Raw genomic sequence first — 22,577 nt, 5'->3', positions numbered from 1 at the left:
CCAAAGCCCGGGCTCTTTCCAGTGAGCCATGCTGCTTCTCAAGGTCACTTATTTGTTCAGTTCATATAATAAATGACTGTGATGTGTGTTAAGTGCTTACTAAGTGCCAAGCCCTGTGCTAAGCAATGGAAGAGGTGTAAGAAAATCGGGCCAGACACAGCCTGTTCCACATGAGCCTCACAGTCCAAAGGGGAGTATAGATATTGACTCCCCGTTTTACAGGTGAAGAAACTGAGGCACAGAAGTGACCTGCCCAAGTTTGCCCAGCAGGCAGGTAACACGGGAGGGATGAGAACCCAGGTCCTCTGACTCATTCATTCATTCATTCAATCAATCAATCGTATTTATTGAGCGCTTACTGTGTGCACAGCACTGTACTAAGCGCTTGGAAAGTACAAGTTGGGCCAGGGATTCCCAGGCTCTTTCCTCTAGCCTCACTGCTTCTCCCTCCCCTGACAACTAATCAGGCAAATTCTTTGTGGGGAAAAGGGTTTGCAGAGTAGTCAGAGGGGGGGCATGAACGAAGTCCTCTGACCCTTGACCTTTCAGTAAACCTTCCCATTATAATAATAATAATGGCATTTATTAAGTGCTTACTATGTGCAAAGCACTGTTCTAAGCGCATTATCCGAGAGCAACGGCCTTCCGACTCCCAGTGATGGGAATCTGGCGGTGGGCTCACAAGACTGTAGGCCGTAAGCTCGTTGTGAGCACAGGGAACAGGTCTACCAACTCTTACACTGGACTCTCCCCAGCGCTTAGTACAGTGCTCTGCACAGGTGGCTTAGTGGAAAGAGCCTGGGTTTGGGAGTCGGAGGACTTGGGTTCTAATCCCAGCTCTGCCACTTGTCAGCTGTGTGACTTAGGGCAAGTCACAACTTCTCTGTGCCTCGGTTTCCTCATCAGTAAAATGGGGATGAAGCCTGTGAGTCTCACTTGGGACAACCTGATAACCCTGTATCTATCCCAGCGCTTGGGCCAGTCACTTAACTTCTCTGTGCCTCAATTCCCTCATCAGTAAAATGGGGTGAAGCCTGTGAGTCCCACTTGGGACAATCTGATAACCCTGTATCTATCCCAGCGCTTGGGCCAGTCACTTAACTTCTCTGTGCCTCAATTCCCTCATCAGTAAAATGGGGTTGAAGCCTGTGAGTCCCACGTGGGACAACCTGATAACCCTGTATCTATCCCAGCGCTTAGAACAGTGCTGGGAACATAGTAAGAGCTATTATTATTATTAATAAATACCACTGATTGACAAGACAACCTGTAACCTCATTATGGGCGGGGAGTGTGTCTGCTAATTCTGCTGAATGCTGTACTGTATTATCCCAAGCGTTTACTACAGTGCTCTGCACAAAGTTAGCGCTCAATAAATACCATTGATTCACTGATTAATTGACTGGAGCCTTCAGGGACATTGGAGGACCCTGCTTCTGGGACTATGACTTCTGGTTCCATAGGAGCACACATTTTAAAAACACATGCAGAAAACTTTCCCTTTCAAAAATGTGAAAAAAGTCAGTGGCACCTACCACAGAGCTACCTCTCAGCAAATAGGAACACCTTCTGTTTGAAAGACAGATCCCAGTACTTAACCAAACCCTCCCCCCACCCCGAACAACCCCTCAGGCCTGGGTAGGGCAGTTTGGGAAATTCCAGACGGAGCTTTCTGAAATCTCTCCATCTGTTACAGCCAAACTAATAATAATAATAATGATGGCATTTATTAAACACTTACTATGTGCAAAGCACTGTTCTAAGCGCTGGGGAGCATACAAGGTGAGCAGGTTGTCCCACGGGGTGGGCTCACAGTCTCAATCCCCATTTTACAGATGAGGTAACTGAGGCCCAGAGAAGTGAAGTAACTTGCCCAAAGTCACACAGCTGACAAGTGGCGGAGCCGGGATTTGAACCCATGACCTCTGACTCCAAAGCCCGGGCTCTTTCCACTGAGCCACGCTGCTTCTCCTGAGGGCTGAACTATCCACTGAGGGCTGGATCAGGGAGGGTTAAGAAGTCCTCGGGCCGGGGGGAGAGAATTCAACCTATTTCCTCTGCACACAGTAAGCGCTCAGTAAATACGATTGATTGATTGATTGATTTGCTTACTCTAGGTGACTTCATTCATTAAAGTTGTATTTATTGAGCACTTATTGTGTGCAGAGCACTGTACTAAGTGCTTGGAAAGTACAGTTCAGCAACAAAGACAATCCCCACCAACAACGGGCTCACAGTCTAGAAGGGGGAGCCAGACATCAAAACAAGTAAACAGGCATCAATATAAATAAATAGAATTATAGATACATACACATCACTAATAAAATAAATAGAATAATAAATATGCACATAGAAGCAGCGTGGCTCAGTGGAAAGAGCACGGCCTTTGGAGTCAGAGTTCATGGGTTCGAATCCCGGCTCTGCCACTTTTTTTAATGGCATTTATTAAGCACTTACTATGTGCAAAGCACTGTTCTAAGCGCTGGGGAGGTTACAAGGTGATCAGGTTGTCCCACGGGGAGCTCACAGTCTTAATCCCCATTTTACAGTGAGGTAACTGAGGCCCAGAGAAGTTAAGTGACTTGCCCAAAGTCACACAGCTGACAATTGGCAGAGCCGGGATTTAAACTCATGACCTCTGACTCCAAAGCCCATGCTCGTTCCATTGAGCTACGCTGCTTCTCACTTGTCAGCCACTTAGCTGTGTGACTTTGGGCAAGTCACTTAACTTCTCTGTGCCTCAGTTACCTCTCTGTAAAATGGGAATGAAGACTGTGAGCCCCCCGAGGGACAATCTGATCACCTTGTAACCTCCCCAGCGCTTAGAACAGCGCTTTGCACATAGTAAGCGCTTAATAAATGCCATTATTATTATTATTATTATTAAGTGCTGTGGGGTGGGGAGGTGGGTAGAGCAGAGGGTGGGACCGGGGCAGTGGGGAGGGGAGGAGAAGCAGAGGAAAAGGACGGCTTAGTCTGGGAAGGCCTCCTGGAGGAGGTGAGATTTTAGTAGGGCTTTGAATGGGGGACTTGGGTATTCTCACCTATCAATCAGTCAATGGTAATGATATTTGTTAGGCGCTTACTATGTGCCAGACACTGTAATAAGCACTGGGGTAGATACAAGCTAATCAGGTTGGACACAGTCCAAGTCCCACATGGGACTCACAGTCTTAATCCCTGTTCTACAGATGAGGACCTGTATATACGTATATATGTTTGTACATATTTATTACTCTATTTATTTATTTATTTTACTTGTGCATATCTATTCTATTTATTTTGTTAATATGTTTTGTTTTGTTTTCTGTCTCCCCCTTCTAGACTGTGAGCCCACTGTTGGGTAGGGACTGTCTCTATATGTTGCCAACTTGTACTTCCCAAGCACTTAGTACACAGTACACAGTACGTGCTCAATAAATACGATTGACTGATTGGTTGATTGAGAAGCAGCATGGCTTAGTGGAAAGAGCCCGGGTTTGGGAGTCAGAGGTCATGGGTTCTAATCCCAGCTCTGCCACTTGTCAGCTGTGTGACTCTGGGCAAGTCAGTTAACTTCTCTGTGCCTCAATTACCTTATCTGGAAAATGGGGATTAAGACTGGGACCCCCACGTGGGACAACCTGATTACCTTGTGTCTGCCCCAGTGCTTAGAACAGTGCTTGGCACATAGTAAGCGCTTAAATACCATAGTTATTATTATTATTATGAAGTAACTGAGGCACAGAAGTGTAATGACTTGCCCAAGGCCACACGGCAGACAAGTGGGGGAGCTGGGATTACAACCTAACAATAATACCAATGAATTTGTATTAGCTATTTGTTAAGCGCTTACTATATGCCCGGCACTGTACTAAGCGCTAAGAGTACTCCCTTCTAGTTAAACCGAGAGCCCCATGTAGTACAGACTATCTTTTATCTACCCCAGTGCTTTGTACAGTGGTTGACACATAGTAATCGCTTAACAAGTACCACAATAATCATCGTTATAATTTAAAAACACCACAGTTATTATCGTTAGAATGACAGAAAGAAGGGTGGATAATTAGGTCTTTGGTAATTGGGAAAATGTGGCAAAAGACAACATTAAGTACTCGAGAAAAGCTCATCCCGTGACAGCTGTAGAGCTCGGGGTTTTTAAATCCCATACTGCAGTGGTGAAATCAGTAAAACAAACAAACAGCCCTGCTTTTAGGAATGCTATCAATCAATCAATCGTATTTATTGAGCGCTTACTGTTGTGCAGAGCACTGTACTAAGCGCTTGGGAAGTACAAGTTGGCAACATATAGAGACAGTCCCTACCCAACAGTGGGCTCACACTCTAAAAGGGGGAGACAGAGAACAAAACCAAACATACTAACAAAATAAAATAAATAGAATAGATATGTACAAGTAAAATAGAGTAATAAATATGTGCAAACATATATACATATATACAGGTGCTGTGGGGAAGGGAAGGAGGTAAGATGGGGGGGATGGAGAGGGGGACGAAGACAATTCCAGGTGCTATGCACATACGAAGCACTCAAAAAATACCACTGATAGTGGAGGTGTGTTGTGCATCAAAGTGGTCAGCGGCTATAATAATAATAATAATAATAATAATAATGGCATTTATTAAGTGCTTACTATGTGCAAAGCACTGCTCTAAGTGCTGGGGAGGTTACAAGGTGATCAGGTTGTCCCACATGGGGCTCATAGTCTTAATCCCCATTTTCCAGATGAGATAACTGAGGGACAGAGAAGTTACGTGACTTGCCTGAAGTCACCGGGTTTTGCACCCATGACCTCTGACTCCAAAGCCCGGGCTCTTTCCACTGAGCCACACTGCTTCTCTATGGATCCAAGTGTGTGGACGGTGCAGAAGGGAGGAAGAATTGGGTGGGGGAAATGAGGGACTCATCAGGGAAGGCTTCCTAGACGAGATATGATTTTAGGGGGCTTTGAAGATGGGGAGAGAGGTGGTCTGTCAGCTATAATAATAATAATAACAATAATTTTGGTGTTTACTAAGCGCTTACTATGTGCAAAGCACTGTTTTAAGCGCTGGGGAGGATACAAGGTGATCAGGTTGTCCCACGTGGGGCTCACAGTCTTAATTCCCATTTTACAGATGAGGTAACTGAGGCACAGAGAAGTTAAGTGACTTGCCTGAAGTCACACAGCTGACAATTGGCAGAGCTGGGATTTGAAGCCATGACCTCTGACTCCAAAGCCCAGGCTCTTTCCACTGAGCCACACTGCTATGAAGCGGGAGGGGGCTCCGGGCAGGAGGGAGGGCGTGAGCACGGGGTCAAAAGGTGAGAGAGCCAAGAGCGAGACACAGCGAGTCAAGTCGGCTGGCATTGGAGGAGAGAAGCCTGAGGGCTGTAGTGCGAGAACAGTGAGACTGGGCAGAAGGAATAATAATAATAATGATAATGACAGCATTTAATGAGCAATTACTGTGTGCAGAGCACTGTACTAAGCACTGGGGAGGTTACAAGGTGATCAGGTTGTCCCACAGGGGGCTCACACTCTTAATCCCCATTTTACAAAGGAGGTAACTGAGGCACAGAAAAGTTAAATGACTTGCCCGAAGTCACACAGCTGGCAATTGGTGGAGCCGGGATTTGAACCCATGACCTCTGCCTCCAAAGCCCGTGCTCTTTCCACTGAGCCACGCTGCTTCTACGACTGAGAATTGACTTGACACCTGTTCACGTTTTGTTTGGTTGTCTGTCCCCCTCTTCTAGACTGTGAGCCCGCTGTTGGGTAGGGACCGTCTCTATATGTTGCCAACCTGGACTTCCCAAGCGCTTAGTCCAGTGCTCTGCACACAGTAAGCGCTCAATAAATACAATTGAATGAATGAATTGAGCCGATTGAGAGCTGCATCTAGACTTTCTCTGCTGAGGACCCTTGAAGGGGACAGGCACAGAGCCCCTTCAGATTTCCAACAGTATTTCTTCATCTTCCCTGGGTCTCTGCTCTTTCCCCTTTGCCCGTCTTTAATAAATTGTGGCATCTGCCAGTCCCCGCTCCCCTGGTGAACCTGGCCCTCGCCCCATCAGCAGCCTCGCTCTGTGAGAGCCACCTGGGTGAGATCACACATGGGAACGCCCAGGGTTCACATACTTGTGCAATCGGCTTTCGAAGATGGAGAAGATGGAGTGAAAGAACTAGAACTGGATCACCCACCCACAATCTAGATGGAGTCACGGGCCAGTGGTTTTATTCCAGGTTGGGCTAATGCCTGTTTTAAAAGGTCGGAAATTTACTCCTCTTGAAGGGAAAGAATGGGGTTTTAAGTCCTTCTAATCTTTTCTTCTCTAACACAATACGGGAGCTAGATTCCCTTTCCAGTAGGCAGGCACGAAACTGCTTGAACAATACAAGCTATGGGCTTTCAGCAGTAATAAAGCTTTAGAGATTTCCCCACTGAAAGTCACGGAATAGAACTTTTGCATAATCCCTCGACTTTTTCATTGGCGGATTTGGCAGAAGACGCATCTGTGTAGCATCTAAAGTGCTACGCTTGGGCCTGAGCAAAATAATAGTAATAATAATAATAATAGCATTTGTTAAGTGCTTACTATGTGCCGAGCACTGTTCTAAGCGCTGGAGTAGATACACGGTTATCAGGTTGTCCCACATGGGGCTCACCGTCTTAATCCCCATTTTACAGATGAAGCAACTGAGGCACAGAGAAGTGAAGTGACTTGCCCGAAGTCACATGGCACATAGGTCAAACGACAGTGTTTGACTTGTGTAGTGGGTCCCTGAGCCAGGGACTGACCTGGCCTCTAGATGTTTATGGTCTGATGCCCCCTGAGTGACTGTAAGAAATAATTCTTTATTTACCATCCCCTGAGGTAATTGATTAATCAATCACATTTACTGAGTCTGGGTGCAAGGCACTGTACTAAGTGCTTGGGACAGTACTACTCGGCAATATAACAAACGCATTCCCTGCCCACGACAAGCTTAGGTAAAGAAGCAGGGTGGCTTAGTGGAAAAACTGTAGGCCTGGGAGTCAAGGGACCTGGGTTCTAATCCCAGCTCCACCGCTTGTCTGCTGAGTGACTTTGGGCAAGTCACTTCACTTCTCTAGGCCTCAGTTCCCTCATCTGCAAAACAGTGATTCAATAGCTATTCGTCCTCATACTTCAGACTGTGAACCATGGTTGGGGCAGCAACTGTGCCTGACCTGAATATTTTGTGTCCTCCAATAGTGAGTGCAGTGCTTGACATACAATAGGCTCTTAACACAACTGCTTAGTACAGTGCTCTGCACACAGTAAGTGCTCAATAAATACGATTGAATGAACTGGTATTATTAGTATTCACTGGCCCTTCACACACGGTTGGAAGCCTGACAGATGGATTAACTGGATTCAGGTGACAAGTAGTGCTGTCAATACCCAACGAGCAGCCAACAGGGAGAGAGGAATCCCTGCGTTCATCCATCATGTCTGGCCTGTTACCCTTCCTTCTGTTTCACATGCTTCTCTGACCCAGCTCTGGGGGCAAGTAAGCAATTCGCTGGCTGGTGCTTTGTTTGTTCATGTTTTCCTCAGCTAATTTACTGCTAAACCGAGGGCAACTCTGAACTCTGTATGGGAGTCCTTCTCGGCAGATTACCAAAATAGATTTATAAGTTCCTCAGGAAGAACTTTTTCTCCCACAGGTCCTAAGTTCCTATTATTTTCGGTCCATAACTCAATAGTTCACCTCTCTGAATCCAGAGGTCTCTAGACTACGAACTCCTCCATTTTTAGACTGAGCTTCTTGGCCAGGGAGTGCGTCTTACATGGCTGTTGACTAGCAGGAATGAGAATTAACTCTAGGGCACTCTCCCAAGCACTTAGAATAGTGCCACACAGTAGGCATTCAAAAAATACTATTACAGCTACTGATACCTCCAGAGAGTTGAATCTCACGAGCCAGCTAAAATGTGGGGTGGAGGCCAAGACTCTGTGAAGTCACAGAAGGGGTGACGTTTGAGGTGAATGCTTGGAGGAAGGGAAAGATGGGCAGGGTGGGGGTCATTTGAATCTGCTGAGAAGACTTCTGCCGCTTACACTAAGGCAGTGTGATGCCTCATGGGTCCCTGTTGACTCACAAAGACGAAGTAGTGGAGGCTATGACAGTTTTGAAGTATTCTTCTCTGGGACCCAGAAGGCAATTGTTCTGATGCTCCTATGTCGAGTAAACTTAGAGAAGCACTCAATTAGCAAAATGGGGACTGAGACTGAGTCCCATGTGGGACGTGGACTATGTCCAATCTGGTTAGGCACATAATAATAATAATAATGACGGCATTTATTAAGCACTTACTATGTGCAAAGCACTTTTCTAAGCGCTGGGGGAGATACAAGGTGATTAGGTTGTCCCACGGGGGGCTCACAGTCTTAATCCCCATTTTACAGATGAGGTAACTGAGGCCCAGAGAAGTTAAGTGACTTGCCCAAAGCCACACAGCAGACAAGTGGTGGAGCCGGGATTTGAACCCATGACCTCTGACTCCAAAGCCCGTGCTCTTTCCACTGAGCCACGCTGGGATTGACAAATACTACCGTAAAAAAAAAAAAAAAAGCACTAGGCCCTGTTTAGTTACCAATTAACAAAAGGATGCCTTACTAGTAGGACAGGATTAACAAGTCTTCCTAAAATAAGTCATTTACTCCCATCGCCTAAAGTGGCCGGAAGGAAAAGATAGTGAATTAACTTTTTGGCTAAATTCCTTGCTTGGATGGTCTACTTCATTTTACAAATCAACAACGCTAGAGGTAAAGGTTAAAAGAGAAGTATAATAGCCTGGTTTCTCAAGCCCTCCATGCATCCAGCCAGCTACTGAAACCACCATTTCAATGATTCACAATGCAATTGATCAATCAATCAGTGATATTTACTGAGCACTTTCTGTGTGCAGAGCAGTGTACTAAGTGCTTGGGAAAGTCCAACCACCACTTCTACCACACAGCATCAATCAAGCATCATGGCCTGGGCTCTAGCCAGGGAGTCAGATGGACCTGGGTTCTAATCCCGGCTCCACCACTTGTCTGCTGGGTGACCATGGGCAAGTCGCTTAATTTACCTGTGCCTCAGTTACCTTATCTGTAAAATGGGGATTAAGACTGTGAGCCCCATGTGGGACCTGATTACCTAGGATCTACCCTAGCACTTAGAACCTGGAAGATAGTAAGCGCTTAAATACCATTTTAAAAGGGGTACTTATTGAGCACTTACAGAGCATTGTACCGAGTGCATGGGAGAGTACAATGCCTCAGTTTACTCATCTGTAAAATGGGGATTAAGACTGTGAGCCCCACGTGGGACAACCTTGATTATCTTGTATCCTCCCCAGCGCTTAGAAAAGCGCTTGGCACATAGTAAGTGCTTAACAAATACCAACATTATTTATTATTTATAAAGTTGGTAGATATATTCCCTGCCCACAAGGTGCTTACAGTAAGTAAGGTCTAACAGGCCCAGTGGCTGTACAAGCAGCCTGCTAGGTCATTTTTAATGCACCGTCCAGCCCTTGGCCATCATTTGGAAAACTGTGGAAGGGAGGGAGACTGACAATGTTAGGGGAGAGAGGCTATTTTAGAGAAGTAGCGTGGCTCAGTGGAAAGAGCCCGGGCTTTGGAGTCAGAGATCATGGGTTCAAATCCCGGATCCACCACTTGTCAGCTGTGTGACTTTGGGCAAGTCACTTAACTTCTCTGTGCCTCAGTTACCTCATCTGTAAAATGGGGATTAAGACTGTGGTGGGACAACCTGATCACCTTGTAACTTCCTCAGCGCTTAGAACAGTCCTTTGCACATAGTAAGCGTTTAATAAATGCCATTATTATTATTATTATTATTTTCTCCAGCCTCCTTCCAAAATGGCACTTTGAATGTAACTCCAGGTCCCATTCCTGCCCTGCCGTGCTCTGAGCAGCCCTCCACAATGAGACTCCTTTCCAAGACACATGCCAATTCCGAGCAGGAAAGGGAAGGTGTGGATACTCCTTACCCACCCCTTTCGCCACATAATATTCTTACACTGTACTCTCTCAAGCGCTTAATACAGTGCTCTGAACACAGTAAGCGCTCAAATACAAATGACTGACTAGTCTTCACTTCCTACGGGAGCTGCCTCCCAAGGATGTGGCCTGTCACTCAACTGGCAGAGGAAAGGAAAGGAGGAAATTGAGACCAGACACTGAGGAAAACAAGCAACCTATACAAAGTTCACTCTGGAGCCATCTGCATTGTCTTCTTCAGGGGATAGTTCACAACACGGCAAGGCAGGAAAGGCAAGGCAGGAAAGGAAAGAAAACCAGCCTGCAGGCTCTACCCTTTATAACAACCCTCCAGGAAAGCAGACCAGAGGTCGTAAAATCAACTCCCACAGGTAACAGCTTGGAGGTCATACATCCTGAGCGCTAATAATAGGGGTGGGAGAAGGATCTGGCTATGGCTTGGGGACCGCTAATTCTGGGCAGGGAATGTGTCTGTTTATTGTTGTATTGTCATACCACGACCAAGCGCTTAGTATAGTGCTCTGCACACAGTAAGCACTCAATAAATACAACTGCATGAGTGAATAAAGGCAGATAAACTGCCAGGTGCAACAAGGTGGGGACGAAAGTTAAAATAAGGCCTCTGGGAGGGTCTACCAACCCCCATATTTTCCTGGTGATGTCACCGCTGTGGCAGGACCCCCCTCCCCAAGATTCAACCCCAGTGTCCCCACCCTGGCAACTCCTCCCCCTCCGCTGGAACCGGGCCCCAAACCTGTTGGGTCAGTTTAGGGCGACCGTTGGAGTCGCTCAGACTTAAGCTCCATAAAGAGAAGTCGTGTCAGAGCCCGCGGCGGGGACTCGGAACGAGAGAGATGCCATCCACACGGGAAGAACGGCAGGCGGGACGGCTGCCCAGGGGCAACACGGCAGGCACCGGGCCCCAGTGCCCAGGGTGCGCGGGGAAAAGGCGGCCAGTTAACCTCGTCCAGCCTTACTACTGTCAACATGCATTGGGTCTTCTCTTTCTAAATTCTCCCAGCGGGTCGGTTTAGCTCAGAGGCCAGGATCTGCCCCCCACAAGCTCGATCTCTTCCTACTGGGTATTTAAGTGACCTAAGCATGTCTCTGTGACTCGGTTACCTCATCTGTAAAATGGGGATTAAATCCTCCTCACCTAGACTGTGAGCCCCATGTGGAACGAGAACTACATCCACCCTGATTAATTTGTATCTACCCCAGAGCTTCGAACAGTGTTTGGCACAAAGTTGAATGATTAACAAGTACTATTATTATTATTCATTCATTCAATCATATTTATTGAGCGCTTACTGTGCGCAGAGCATGTAAGATTGCCTCCAAAATCTCTTCGGCAAAACTTTTCTGACTGAAGCTTGCACGCTTCAACCTGATGGCGTAAGAGAACTTCAGTACTTCTGTGGCTTCCATGGTGGGTGTTTAGAAAGATGCTAGCCCAAAGTGATTTCATGCATTTGTATTTTTACTGTGTCACGTGTGCCCTGTTTTGAATAGGTCTCTGTAATTCTATTTCCCAAATATTTCCATGTACTTATGCTCCAGTCATTTTTGTTGCACAAAGCTTTATTTATGGATGGATGGTTATATTCATCCTGTTCCCTTCCCCAGATTATAAATTTCTGGAGAGTCAGTCAATGCTTTGTACTTCCTATGTGCCAAGAACCTTCCAGAGCACTTTCAATAAAAACCTTTCGATGAAAGGCTTCAGAGAATTAAAATGGCACTTTCCCCAACCCATATTGAGGCTGTGAACCTCATGTGGGACAGGGACTGTGTCCAACCCAATTTGCTTGCATCAACCCCCGTGCTTAGTACAGTGCCTGGCACACAATAAGCGCTTAACAAATACCCCAATTATTATTATGTCCCTTGGAAGTGGCCATTTTGTTCCCATTAGATTTTCTCCTTAATAGATACAATGAGGCTCTTAGAAACAAGCAAAACACTTTCACAACAAAGTGAGGCAAAGGTGGCGGAAAGAGGGGCCGCCTGTCACTTACGAGTCTCTCTCCGGACAGAACCTCGAGCAGTTTGATGAGCATCCGTCCATCGCGCAGGTCGGCGTACAAGTCAGTGATTCGGCATGACACCCGGGCCAGGTGTGAGTTGACCCATTTGGTGAACGTCTTCTTCTGCACTGCCTCCCGCTCATCTGGGAGAAGAGAGAGTTTGGTCTGACTCCAAACCAACCACAGAAGGTTTCAGCCCAGCAGAACTGGGCACAAATACCCCCAATATATAGGGTTTTTTTGGTTATTATTATTCATTCATTCAATCATATTTATTGAGTGCTTGCTGCGTGCAGAGCACTGTACTAAGCGCTTGGGAAGTACAAGTTGAATCACCTCAGAGTAGTTACTTACCATCCCTTCTATTCACCTTTTTTGGAGGAGCTGAAAGATCTAAAATCACTAAAAGCCGAAGACTGGGACTGTGGCCTTTCTTTTGATAATGGCATTTATTAAACGCTTACTATGTGCAAAGCACTGTTCTAAGCGCTGGGGAGGTTACGGGGTGATCAGGTTGCCCCACAGGGGGCTCACAGTCTTAATCCCCATTTTACAGATAACGGAGGCAAAGAGAAGTTAAGTGACTTGCCCAAAGTCACATGCCTGACAAGTGGCGGAGCTGGGATTTGAACCCATGACCTCTGACTCTAATGTCCATGCTCTTTCCACTGAGCCATGCTGCTTCTCTAATAATGACATTTATTAAGTGCTTACTACATGCAAAGTACTGTTCTAAACGCTGGGGAGGTTACAAGGTGATCAGGTTGTCCTGTGGGGGGCTCACAGTCTTCATCCCCACTTGACAGATGAGGTAACTGAGGCCCAGAGAAGTGAAGTGACTTGCCCAAGGTCACACAGCTGACAATTGGAGGAGCCGGAATTTGAACCCAGGACCTCTGACTCCAAAGCCCGGGCTCTTTCCACTGAGCCACGCTGCTTCTCTCTTACCTACACTGCCCCCTGCCCCTCCTTTTCTTTTCCCTCCAATAATAACAATAATAAATAATAATAATTGTGTTATTTGTTAAGTGCTTACTATGCGCCAAGCACTGTACTAAGTGCTGAGGTGAATACCAGTAAATCGGGATGGACTCAGTCCCCATCCCACGTAGAGCTCACAGACTCAATCCCCATTTTACAGATGAGGTAACTGTGGCATAGAGCAGGGAGGTGATTTAGCCAAGGTCACACAGGAGACAAGTGGCAGAGACGGAATTGGAACCCATGACCTTCTGATTCCAGGCCTATGGTCTAGCCACTATGCCATGCTGCTTCCAAAGCTGGGGGATGGCCAAGATGCTCTCAAGATACCAAGATGCAGGTTTGAGAAGCATTGTGGCCTAGTGGAAAGAGCACAAGCCTGAGAGTTAGAAGAAAGTGAGTTTTTACCCCGGCTCTGTCTGTTGCGTGATCATGGGCAAATCACTTCACTTCCCTGTGCCTCAGTTTCCTCATCTGTAAAATGGGGATTAATATCTATTCCCTCGTCCTGAGATTGTGAACCCACGTGGACGAGGACTACGTCCTACCTGATTATCTTAATATACACCAGTGGTTAGCACACTGTAATCACTTAAATATCACCATCATTATTATTTAGGTCCTGCTCTTTTGTATAATATAGTTACAGTTAAAACTAAGCCCAGTTGGGTTTGCTGTGTCTCTTTAGTGCCTTGGGATCAGATCAGAGTCAACCCTTCAAGCTTCAATGATCGACAAGCTGCTTCCACTTATGAGAAGCAGCGTGGCTCAGTGGAAAGAGCATGGGCTTTGGAGTCAGAGGTCATGGGTTCAAATCCCAGCTCTGCCAACTGTCAGTTGTGTGACCTTGGACAAGTCACTTAACTTCTCTGGGCCTCAGTTACCTCATCTGTAAAATGGGGATTAAAACTGTGAGTCCCCAGCAGGACAACCTGATCACCTTGTAACCTCCCCAGTGCTTAGAACAGTGCTTTGCACATAGTAAACGCTTAACAAATACCTTCATCATCATCCCACTGCCCAGAGGCAAACTGAGTGCCAAAACCAGTGTGGAAATTTCACTGCTTGTACAATAATACTTACTGAGTGCCTACTGGGTGCAGAGCCCTGTACTAAACACCTGGGCGAGAACAGTCCAAGGGACATGGTCCCTGTCTTTGAGAAGCTTATTATCTAATTTCCCACCTTGCCAAAACCTGAACAAAAAAATCCCACTTCCCTGATTAACTCACAACATATCTCCTCTAAGAGGCCTTCCCTAAGTCTTCCTTTCCTCTTGTCCCACTCCCTTCTGCATCAAACTGACTTGCTCTCTTTATTCACTTATGCATATATCTGTTATTTATTTATGTATTAATTTATATTAATGTCCATCTTCCCCTCTAGACTGTGAGCTCGTTGTGGGCAGGGAATGTGTTTATTGTTATATTATACTATCAAGCATTTAATACAGAGCTTTGCACACGGTAAGTGCTCAATAAATACAACTGAATGAACAACACCTCAGTCACATGAAACTTACACCAACCTAAGCACATATTACATTCCTATCCAACTCATATACCTATTCATATTTTTATTTGCATACTATTCAGTGCTATGTTCCTATGCATATTTGTATTTGAATATTCAACTACTCATTGCTTAGGTACCGATGTATATATTTTTACATTCAACTATTCACTGCTTATCTACCAAGGTATAATTTAGTCCATATTCAAATATTTCCTTAGCAGTTTCAGCCTGATACACTTGTCCTAAGTACAACATTTGGGTCTACCTGTCTAACCCATCATTTTGTCAGCTCTTGGACAACAAAAATCGAGGTCTTGCTTTTGTGGTACCCTCCCAAGTGCTTGTACAGTGCCCTGTACTCAGTAGGTGCTCACTAAATACCACTGATGATGATGAGCAGAAAGAAAATCAGAAGGAATCAAATGTCACATGAGTATGGGCAAACGATTAAGTGCACAGAGTATGTAAATTGACAATATGATTGCAAACCTCAGGTAGGACAGGGGCGGTGTGTAATCTGTATTTACCTAGGGTTTGGCACCTAGTAAGCATTCATTAATCCTCTTATTAATACTAATTGTAGTGTCTATAAAGCGCTGTGGGCTGTATAAATTAGTTGGGGAACAGCCCTTGGATAAATGCATGACCAAAAAAAATAATCACGGGCCTATTAATTTGTCCATCACCTGCACCACAAAACAGCCAAGCCCAGCACATGCATGTCCAGCTGGTGGGATTGTTGAGTCACCTCGTGCAGATGTTTCAGCCTCAGACCCTCATCTCCAGAAAACCCCTCCCCCAGCTCAGGACCCTTGCCTGCCAAGCGTGAACACCTGTGGAACACTTACACAGTTTAAAAGGCTCATAAATGAAAGACAGAGGCACCGGCTGCTGAATTATCCCACTGTTGGTTCAGTATCACCTTGTCCGTGAACTTTGAGGGCTCACCACTGCCTGCTTATAGACTAAGCTAGTCGTCTAGACTGGTTATGGGCAGGGAATGTGTCTGTTTATTGTTATATTGTACTCTCCCAGGCACTTAGTCCAGTGCTCTGCACACAGTAAGTGCTCAATAAATACCACTGACTGCCTGCGGCCTTGTGGAAAGAGGGGCCTCGGAGTCAGGGAACTCATATTATGGCTGTGCCCTTGGGGAAGTCACTTCACTTCTCTGGGCCTTAGTTTCCCCATTTGTAAAGTGGGGATTAAGACTGTGAGCCCCATGTGGGACAGGGACTGGGTCCACCCTGATTAGCTTGTATCTACCCCAGGGCTTAGAACAGTGCATGGCACATAGTAAGCGCTTAACAAATACCACTTAAAAAAAAATACCCATTCTCCCTCCTACTTAGACTGTAAACTCCATGCGGGGCAAGGACTGTGTCCTACCTAAATACCTTAAATCTACCCCAGTGCTTAGTACAATGCTTGACACACAGTAACTGCTTAAAGAAAATCACAATTATTATTATGTAGCTCTTCATTAAGACTATTTAGTATACACTAACTGTATGAGGGTTAATTAAAACAGTATCAGCACCAATTCAAGATTCTTATTTTTCTTCAATAATCCCATTCTAGAGGACTTTTCTGAGAGTAAGAGGCTAATAAAAAGCTTCAGTCTCATCACATCTCCCCTCCTCAAGCAATAAGACCAAAATAAAAGCCTTGTTTCCATCAACACAACCCTAAGAGAGCAGCCCAATAGGTGTTCTTTGGCTAATGAACAACCTGAGCAAGAGAGAACCGTTTTCAGGCAAGGTGTTTATTTAGGTTTTATGGCAGTTTTGATTGAATTCTGATCTCTACTCCTGTGCCCCTTCCCCTTTTAAACCGCCAGCCCCGGGTGAGTCTGAGACCATGTCTTAATTGTGTTTCACATGATCACCCCAGCACTTAGAAGAGTGACACGTAAGCTCTTAATAAATGTTTGCTCTATAATGACAAAGACATCTCTGCTCCTTTCAGCCAACCAATTGGGACGGGTACTCAAAACTTTAGCTTCAAGAAGGCAAAGACAGTCCCATCCTGGATGTTCTCCATGCCCTCCAAGGAACCCTGGCTTCCTCTCCGTGTCCTCTGGGATGGTCTCAGGGAAAAATGGTGGCATCCAGTTTGCTCCTGCTGAGCAGAGGGCAACGTATGGACAACCCTGGAGTTCTTGGAGGAAGTAGATGAAGTCTGGAGTAGCTTACCAAGCCAGAAGAGGGTAGGGCTGTCACTTTAAACTAGAAAATTGTCCTCCTCCTCTTCTCTTGCCACCCCTCCAACACACACACACACAAAAACACACTTTCTCAGTTCCTTTCATCATCTTCTGACAAAGTCAGGGAGACAAAAGAGAGGGAGAGGAGGAGAAGAGCTCTGTGTAATCATAACAGCCTCACCCCTCAATGTTGTGGTTGGAGACAGACTCCTGGGCTCGGTGACTGCATACAGGGGGGCCATTTAGGGTCTCTCGCTCCTTCCTCTCCCGTGCACCTTTCCTCCCTCCCCACCCGGCCCCCTCCCTCAGAGTGTGAGGGAAGTCCAGGCTCCTTCCCACGGCCCAGCCTCTTGGAAGCTCCATCCTGGGAACTCCCTTAATCCCTCCTCGTCCCCGTTTCCTTCCAGCACTGGTGTGGAGATAAGGACAAGAAGGAGGGGAAGGGAGAGGAAGGAGGAGAAGGGAGGGGCAATAAAAACCCCTGGAGCCAGGAGATTGAAGCTGTTTATGTATAAACAAACTAAACAGGCCTGTTCGGAACCAAGCTGAAGCTGCTGAGTGCCTGGTCTCCCTGTCCCTCTCTTACCTCTCTGACAAGCGTGGGAGAGGAGTGGGATGGGACATGGGTGGAGGAGTAAAATGGCAGAGGGATTACCTGGGAAACAGACCAACCCAAGTCCCAGTTGGCTGGGGGGGGGGGGGGATAGGGCTGCTGGCTGGCTCCGTGAAGACATAGTCCTTTCCCTAACCACGTCTGCCAAGCCGGACACGGACAAGACCTTGGAGCTGGAGAGTGCTAAGCCTCAGCAACTAAGAATTGGGCTTTAGCCAGGCTGAGGGGAAAAAAAATTCCCCTGCAACACTAGGGGCCAAAGAAGAATATGATCTGGCCTGTCAGGGACTCCTGCCCTGGCCAGGTGGTCAGTCATCTTAGAGGCAGGGCATTGCCCTTGGCCTTCTTAGAGGATTGTGTCAATCATTCCTGTCATATTGAGTACAACACCACAACCAGGAACAACCTTTTTGTGATGCCAGTGTGGCCAGGACTATGGATTCTGCATTAGCCCTTTCGGCCATACACGTACTCACAGTTATTAATAATGATTGTTAATTATTATTAATAATGATTATGATCATGGCAGAGAAGATACAGCACAGGCCTGGGAGAGGATCATGGGTTCTAATTCCAGCTCTGCCACTTGTCTGTGTGATCTTGGGCATGTCACTTCATTACTTTGGGCCTATCTCATCTGCAAAATGGGGGTTGAGACTGTGAGCCCCACGTGGGAAAAGGACTGTGTCCGACCCAATTGCCTGTATCCACCCCAGCACTTAGTACAGTGCCTGGCACATAATAAGCGCTTAACAAATACCACAATTATTAGAAACATTCCCTGCCCACAACAATCCCACAGTCCAGAGAAGGGTATATTCCTCCATACCACCCCACCCCACTGCCACACCAGGGGTTGCAACTTGGTTCAGCCGTATCCAACAGTATTTAGGGAGAGTTAACTGAGTGCACAGCACTGTACTAAGCATTCTCATCTGCAGCGGCTCAGGCTGGGCTCCTGGCAGCAGAGTTAGAACATTACCTGGGACAATAGGATGTGGGGGAAAAGGACTAAAGGGTGGAAGGAGAAATGGGGGTGAGAGCGTATGAGGCCACAAAAGATCCCAGAAAAGACAATGAAGAATGTAGAGGGCAATCGGAACAAGAGGTAAAGAGAACGGAATCTGTGGTGTCGGGAGGGATTTGGTCTAAGCCAGCCCACATTACCCACCTGCGGCTACAGAGGCGGGAGAAGGTCTTTGGGTGATGATGGGTTACTGACCGCACTATCCAATTGCTCTTCTTTCCCTTGGAAAACCTCACAGTGGCCTAGGGAACACAGGCCTGGAAGTCAGAGAACCTGGGTTCAAATCCTGGCTCTGCCACCTCCCTGCTGGGAGACCTTGGGTAAGTCATTTCACTTTCCTGTGCAATTTTTCTTTACTTGCAAAATAGGGATTAATATACCTGCTCTCTTTGCATTTAGACCGCAGGCCCATATGTATCTTGTTGAGTGCTTGGTAAATACCTTTATCATTATAATCTTCCTCTTCTCGATAGAGGTGACACTCACCTCATTGGTGTCTTCTTCGATTACACAGGGCAGCTATTTCTAGACCCCAAAAAAGCAGATTTCTCTTTCCCTTTTTGCACTGCTGGGGCTTCCTGCTGGGGTTATTTTATAAAGACCGACACACCAGATGGTGGCAAATTCTGATTTCCATGTGGCAACCTCGGGTGACATGGATGGCTCTCACGCTATTTTCTTTCTGGCTGAATATCAGCTTGGCCAGAGTGCTTGGGGAAGGGAGGACCCGGGAGCAGAGATTCAAATTGGGAAGAAGGGTTGAAATGAGGGCAACATCCATGAGATGAACAAGACGGGCAAAACATTGGACAGAATCGAGAGGAAGCATGAGCACCCCCCCACCCCCCGCCACCCTGCCCCCTTTGAACCAGGACTTTTGAACCAGAAACTCAAAATCAAACCACAGTGGAGGCCAAAGGAGATGGCAGGACACAGGATCAAAGGAAGAAGAGAGAATGAGATGGTAAAAACATCTTTGCCACACAATACACCAAGACCCCCTACTCGACATTTCTTGGTCATTTCTCAATTGGCTTCTCTCAGGCAACTGTCTTTTACCGACCAAAAGAGCTGTAAACTGTGTTTCTGTCTTTTAAACTAAAAGGGATATCAGGCTATCTAAGCGGCTGGGAATTCTGGCTGAATGGAAATAACCGCCTCCTTATTCAATGATGTGGCGAATGATTCCACTGAAAAGCTGAAAGTGTGTAAGGAACTTGCTGGCACTGAGAGACTTCTAGACAGGAGTTGTGAGATCAGAAAACCGTTGGATTTTGGTGCGGGTTTGATGTATATCTCCTGAGTTAAACTCGACATCCGGTCCGGCACTATTTTTAGCATTTCAAAAAAAGCCTTCTGGGGTTGAAAACAAAGAATATGGGTGGGGCCAGAATATCTTGCAGCTTGCAAAAACATTCATTTCCCTGGAGTCCAGACCAAAGAGCATCATGCAAAAGCACAAAGAGCAGGAAAGCGGAAGCAGCCTCAACGGCTGTATTGATAATACATAACCAAACTGTTATCTTGAGACTGCAAGAGGAAGGAAGTTAATCTTTTGCCGGAAGCCCCCATGACAATATGATTAGTTTGGAGGCTTTTCACCTTGGGTTTGCTTGTTACAATTTATCCTGACTGACTAGTAATTAAATAGGATTTAAGTTAAAGAACTTTCCCTAATAGCTTAACCGGATATCAACACAAATAACTAATAAGGCATAAGGCAAGAGAAACTCAGCTCAGCCTACCTGATTGGGGCTGGGGAATTAGGGAGGTTAGAAGCGGGTAGGAGACAGGGAAGTGGGATAGAAAAAGCGCACAGATGGCCTAGTGGACAGAGCATGGGCCCGGGAGTCAAAGATGTGGGTTCTAATCCCGGCTTCACCACTTGTCTGCTGTGTGACCTTGGGCAAGTCACTTAACTTCTCTGGGTCTTACCATTATCTGTAAAATATTAATAATAATGATGATGGCATTTGTTAAGCATTTACTATGTGCAAAGCACTGTTCTAAGCGCTGGGGATTAATACTGGGAGCCCCAAGTGGGACAGGGACTGTCCAATCTGATTAGTGCTTAGTACAGTGCCCAGCACATAGTAAGTGCTTAACAAATGCCATTTAAAAAAAAAAAAAAACCCAAAGCAGCAGCAACAGCCCCAAATCAATCAAAATATCTCCCTCTCTGTGCCTGGCCCAGAATGCTGACTGGATAGAACCGATGCATTGCTACCATTGAGAAATATGGTGGATAAACTCTTATCTTTTCCAAGGGTTCTATATGGATCCAGGCTGGGCCCAGTTGAGGATGGGATTGTTCCAAGTGGCTGCTGTGAATTTAGGCCCTGAGAGGGCTCATGCATTTCTGAGCATAGGCATTGTTTCTGCCCACTTGTGATTCTTCAGATCCTCTCAGGTGATGCCGGGAGCTTCTGTCCCTATGCTAGAGGGGGCCTGGAGTGGGAAGCCCGATCCAGCAAGGACTAGAGGGCCATTATCCTGTGGTCTGACCAGGCTCCATACCCACCGCTTGCGATTTTCCAGAGCAAAGTCGGGCAGAGTTGCAAGTTCTACATGTCTGGAAACGGGAATGTCACCACGTTTCACATCCAGTCACAAAGGCGTACCCTCTGCTATTCAGAGCCTTGCTTCCACGCAAGGTTTCATCCTCCAGGAGCCTCGGCGGAAACATCAAGAAGAATTGAGATTTGCCTGAGGATTATCCAAGGTGGAGAAAAGGATCAGACTCACTAATTTCACTGCAGTGCTGAGACATAAGTGTCGCAACCACATTTCTAGACAAAACAACAGTTCTCCTACCAAAGTCAGACTATCATAAATTAAAGAATGCAATATGATCCAATAAAAAGTACCAAAACCTATTGTTACAGGACAATGTCCTATCAGGGTGTGCCATGCAAGGGCCAAGAAGAGCCATTCACATCATCAAGGGAGTCTAGCCCTTGGTCTCCAATCAATCAATTTTTTTTATTGTATTTTTTTATGTGCTTACTAGATGCCAGGCACTGTACTAAGTGCTGGGGTAGGTACAAGCTAATCGTGGGGATCACATGGCGATCACCATCTTAACCCTATTCTGCAGATGAGGGAACTGAGGCACAAAGAAGTTAAGTGACTTACTCAAGGACCTACATACAGTAAACACAGCAGACAAGTGGTGGAGCACAATAAGAACAAAGTTCTCTGAATTCCAGGCCTGTGTTCTTTTCACTAGGTCACCCTGCTTCTCATTTATTTATTCCTTTATTTATTGTGCACTTAATGTGGGGAGAACACTGTATTGTGTGCTTGGGAGAGTACAACAGAGTTGGTAGACATGATCTCTTCCCCTCATGGAGTTCACAGTCCAGTGGGACTGTTTTAAGAGGGTGGTGGAGAAATTGGAGAGGGCACAGAAAAGGGAACAGTGTAAGAAATTGGGATTGTTTTGGCTGGAAAAGAAAGGGTTCAAGGAGAACGTCGACTAGCTTTTCTCCATCTCTAAGGAAGACAAGACAGGGAAAAAATGGGTTCGGATGACAATGAGAGATATTTTAGCTGGACATCACAAATAACAATAATAATAATAATGGCATTTGTTAAGCGCTTACTATGTGCAAAGCACTGTTCTAAGCACTGGGGAGGATACAAGGTGATCAAATTGTCCCATGTGGGGCTCACAGTCTTAATCCCCATTTTACAGATGAGGTCACAGGCACAGAGAAGCTAAGTGACTTGCCCATGGTCACACAGCTGACACTTGGCAGAGCCAGGATTTGAACCCATGACCTGTGACTCCAAAGCCCAAGCTCTTTCCACTGAGCCACGCTGCTTCCCTATCCTGATTGTAAAAATGTTTAAGCACAAGATCAGGCCGCCAACAAGAGAGGCGGTAGAGTCTCCCTCTTCGAAGATCTTTAAGAAAAGACTAGAAAGTCAAACTTTCCTGGTGGTTAGGTAATAAAATGATAATAATGGTACTTCTTAAGCACTTACTATGGGCCAAGAACTGTACTAGGAGCTGGAATAAATATAAATAATCAGGTCAGACATCATCCCTGCCCCACATGGGCCTCGCAGTCTAAGGTGAAGGGAGAACAGGTGTTGAATCCCCTTTTTACAGATGTGGAAACGGAGGCACAGAGAAGTGAGGTGGATGGCCCAAAGTCTTACAGCAGGCAATTAGCAGAGTCAGG

General features: G+C 46.1%; 1 protein-coding gene across 3 annotated transcripts in view; it reads right to left on the bottom strand.

The window, feature by feature from the left end:
• Positions 1 to 22,577, bottom strand: part of SPTBN1 (spectrin beta, non-erythrocytic 1) — a 219,942-nt gene that overhangs the window by 64,701 nt on the left and 132,664 nt on the right. For all 3 annotated transcript variants that reach the window (XM_038751786.1, XM_038751787.1, XM_038751788.1), the window contains one exon: positions 12,037 to 12,188. In XM_038751786.1, the coding sequence (XP_038607714.1) occupies positions 12,037 to 12,188 (152 nt within the window). The remainder of the gene's footprint in view (positions 1 to 12,036; positions 12,189 to 22,577) is intronic.

This window comes from Tachyglossus aculeatus, chromosome 9, assembly GCF_015852505.1.
Source record: "Tachyglossus aculeatus isolate mTacAcu1 chromosome 9, mTacAcu1.pri, whole genome shotgun sequence".
NCBI classification, from domain to species: Eukaryota; Metazoa; Chordata; class Mammalia; order Monotremata; family Tachyglossidae; genus Tachyglossus; species Tachyglossus aculeatus.
Note: the sequence above shows the minus strand (reverse complement) of the source record. Positions and strands in the feature narration are given on the sequence as shown.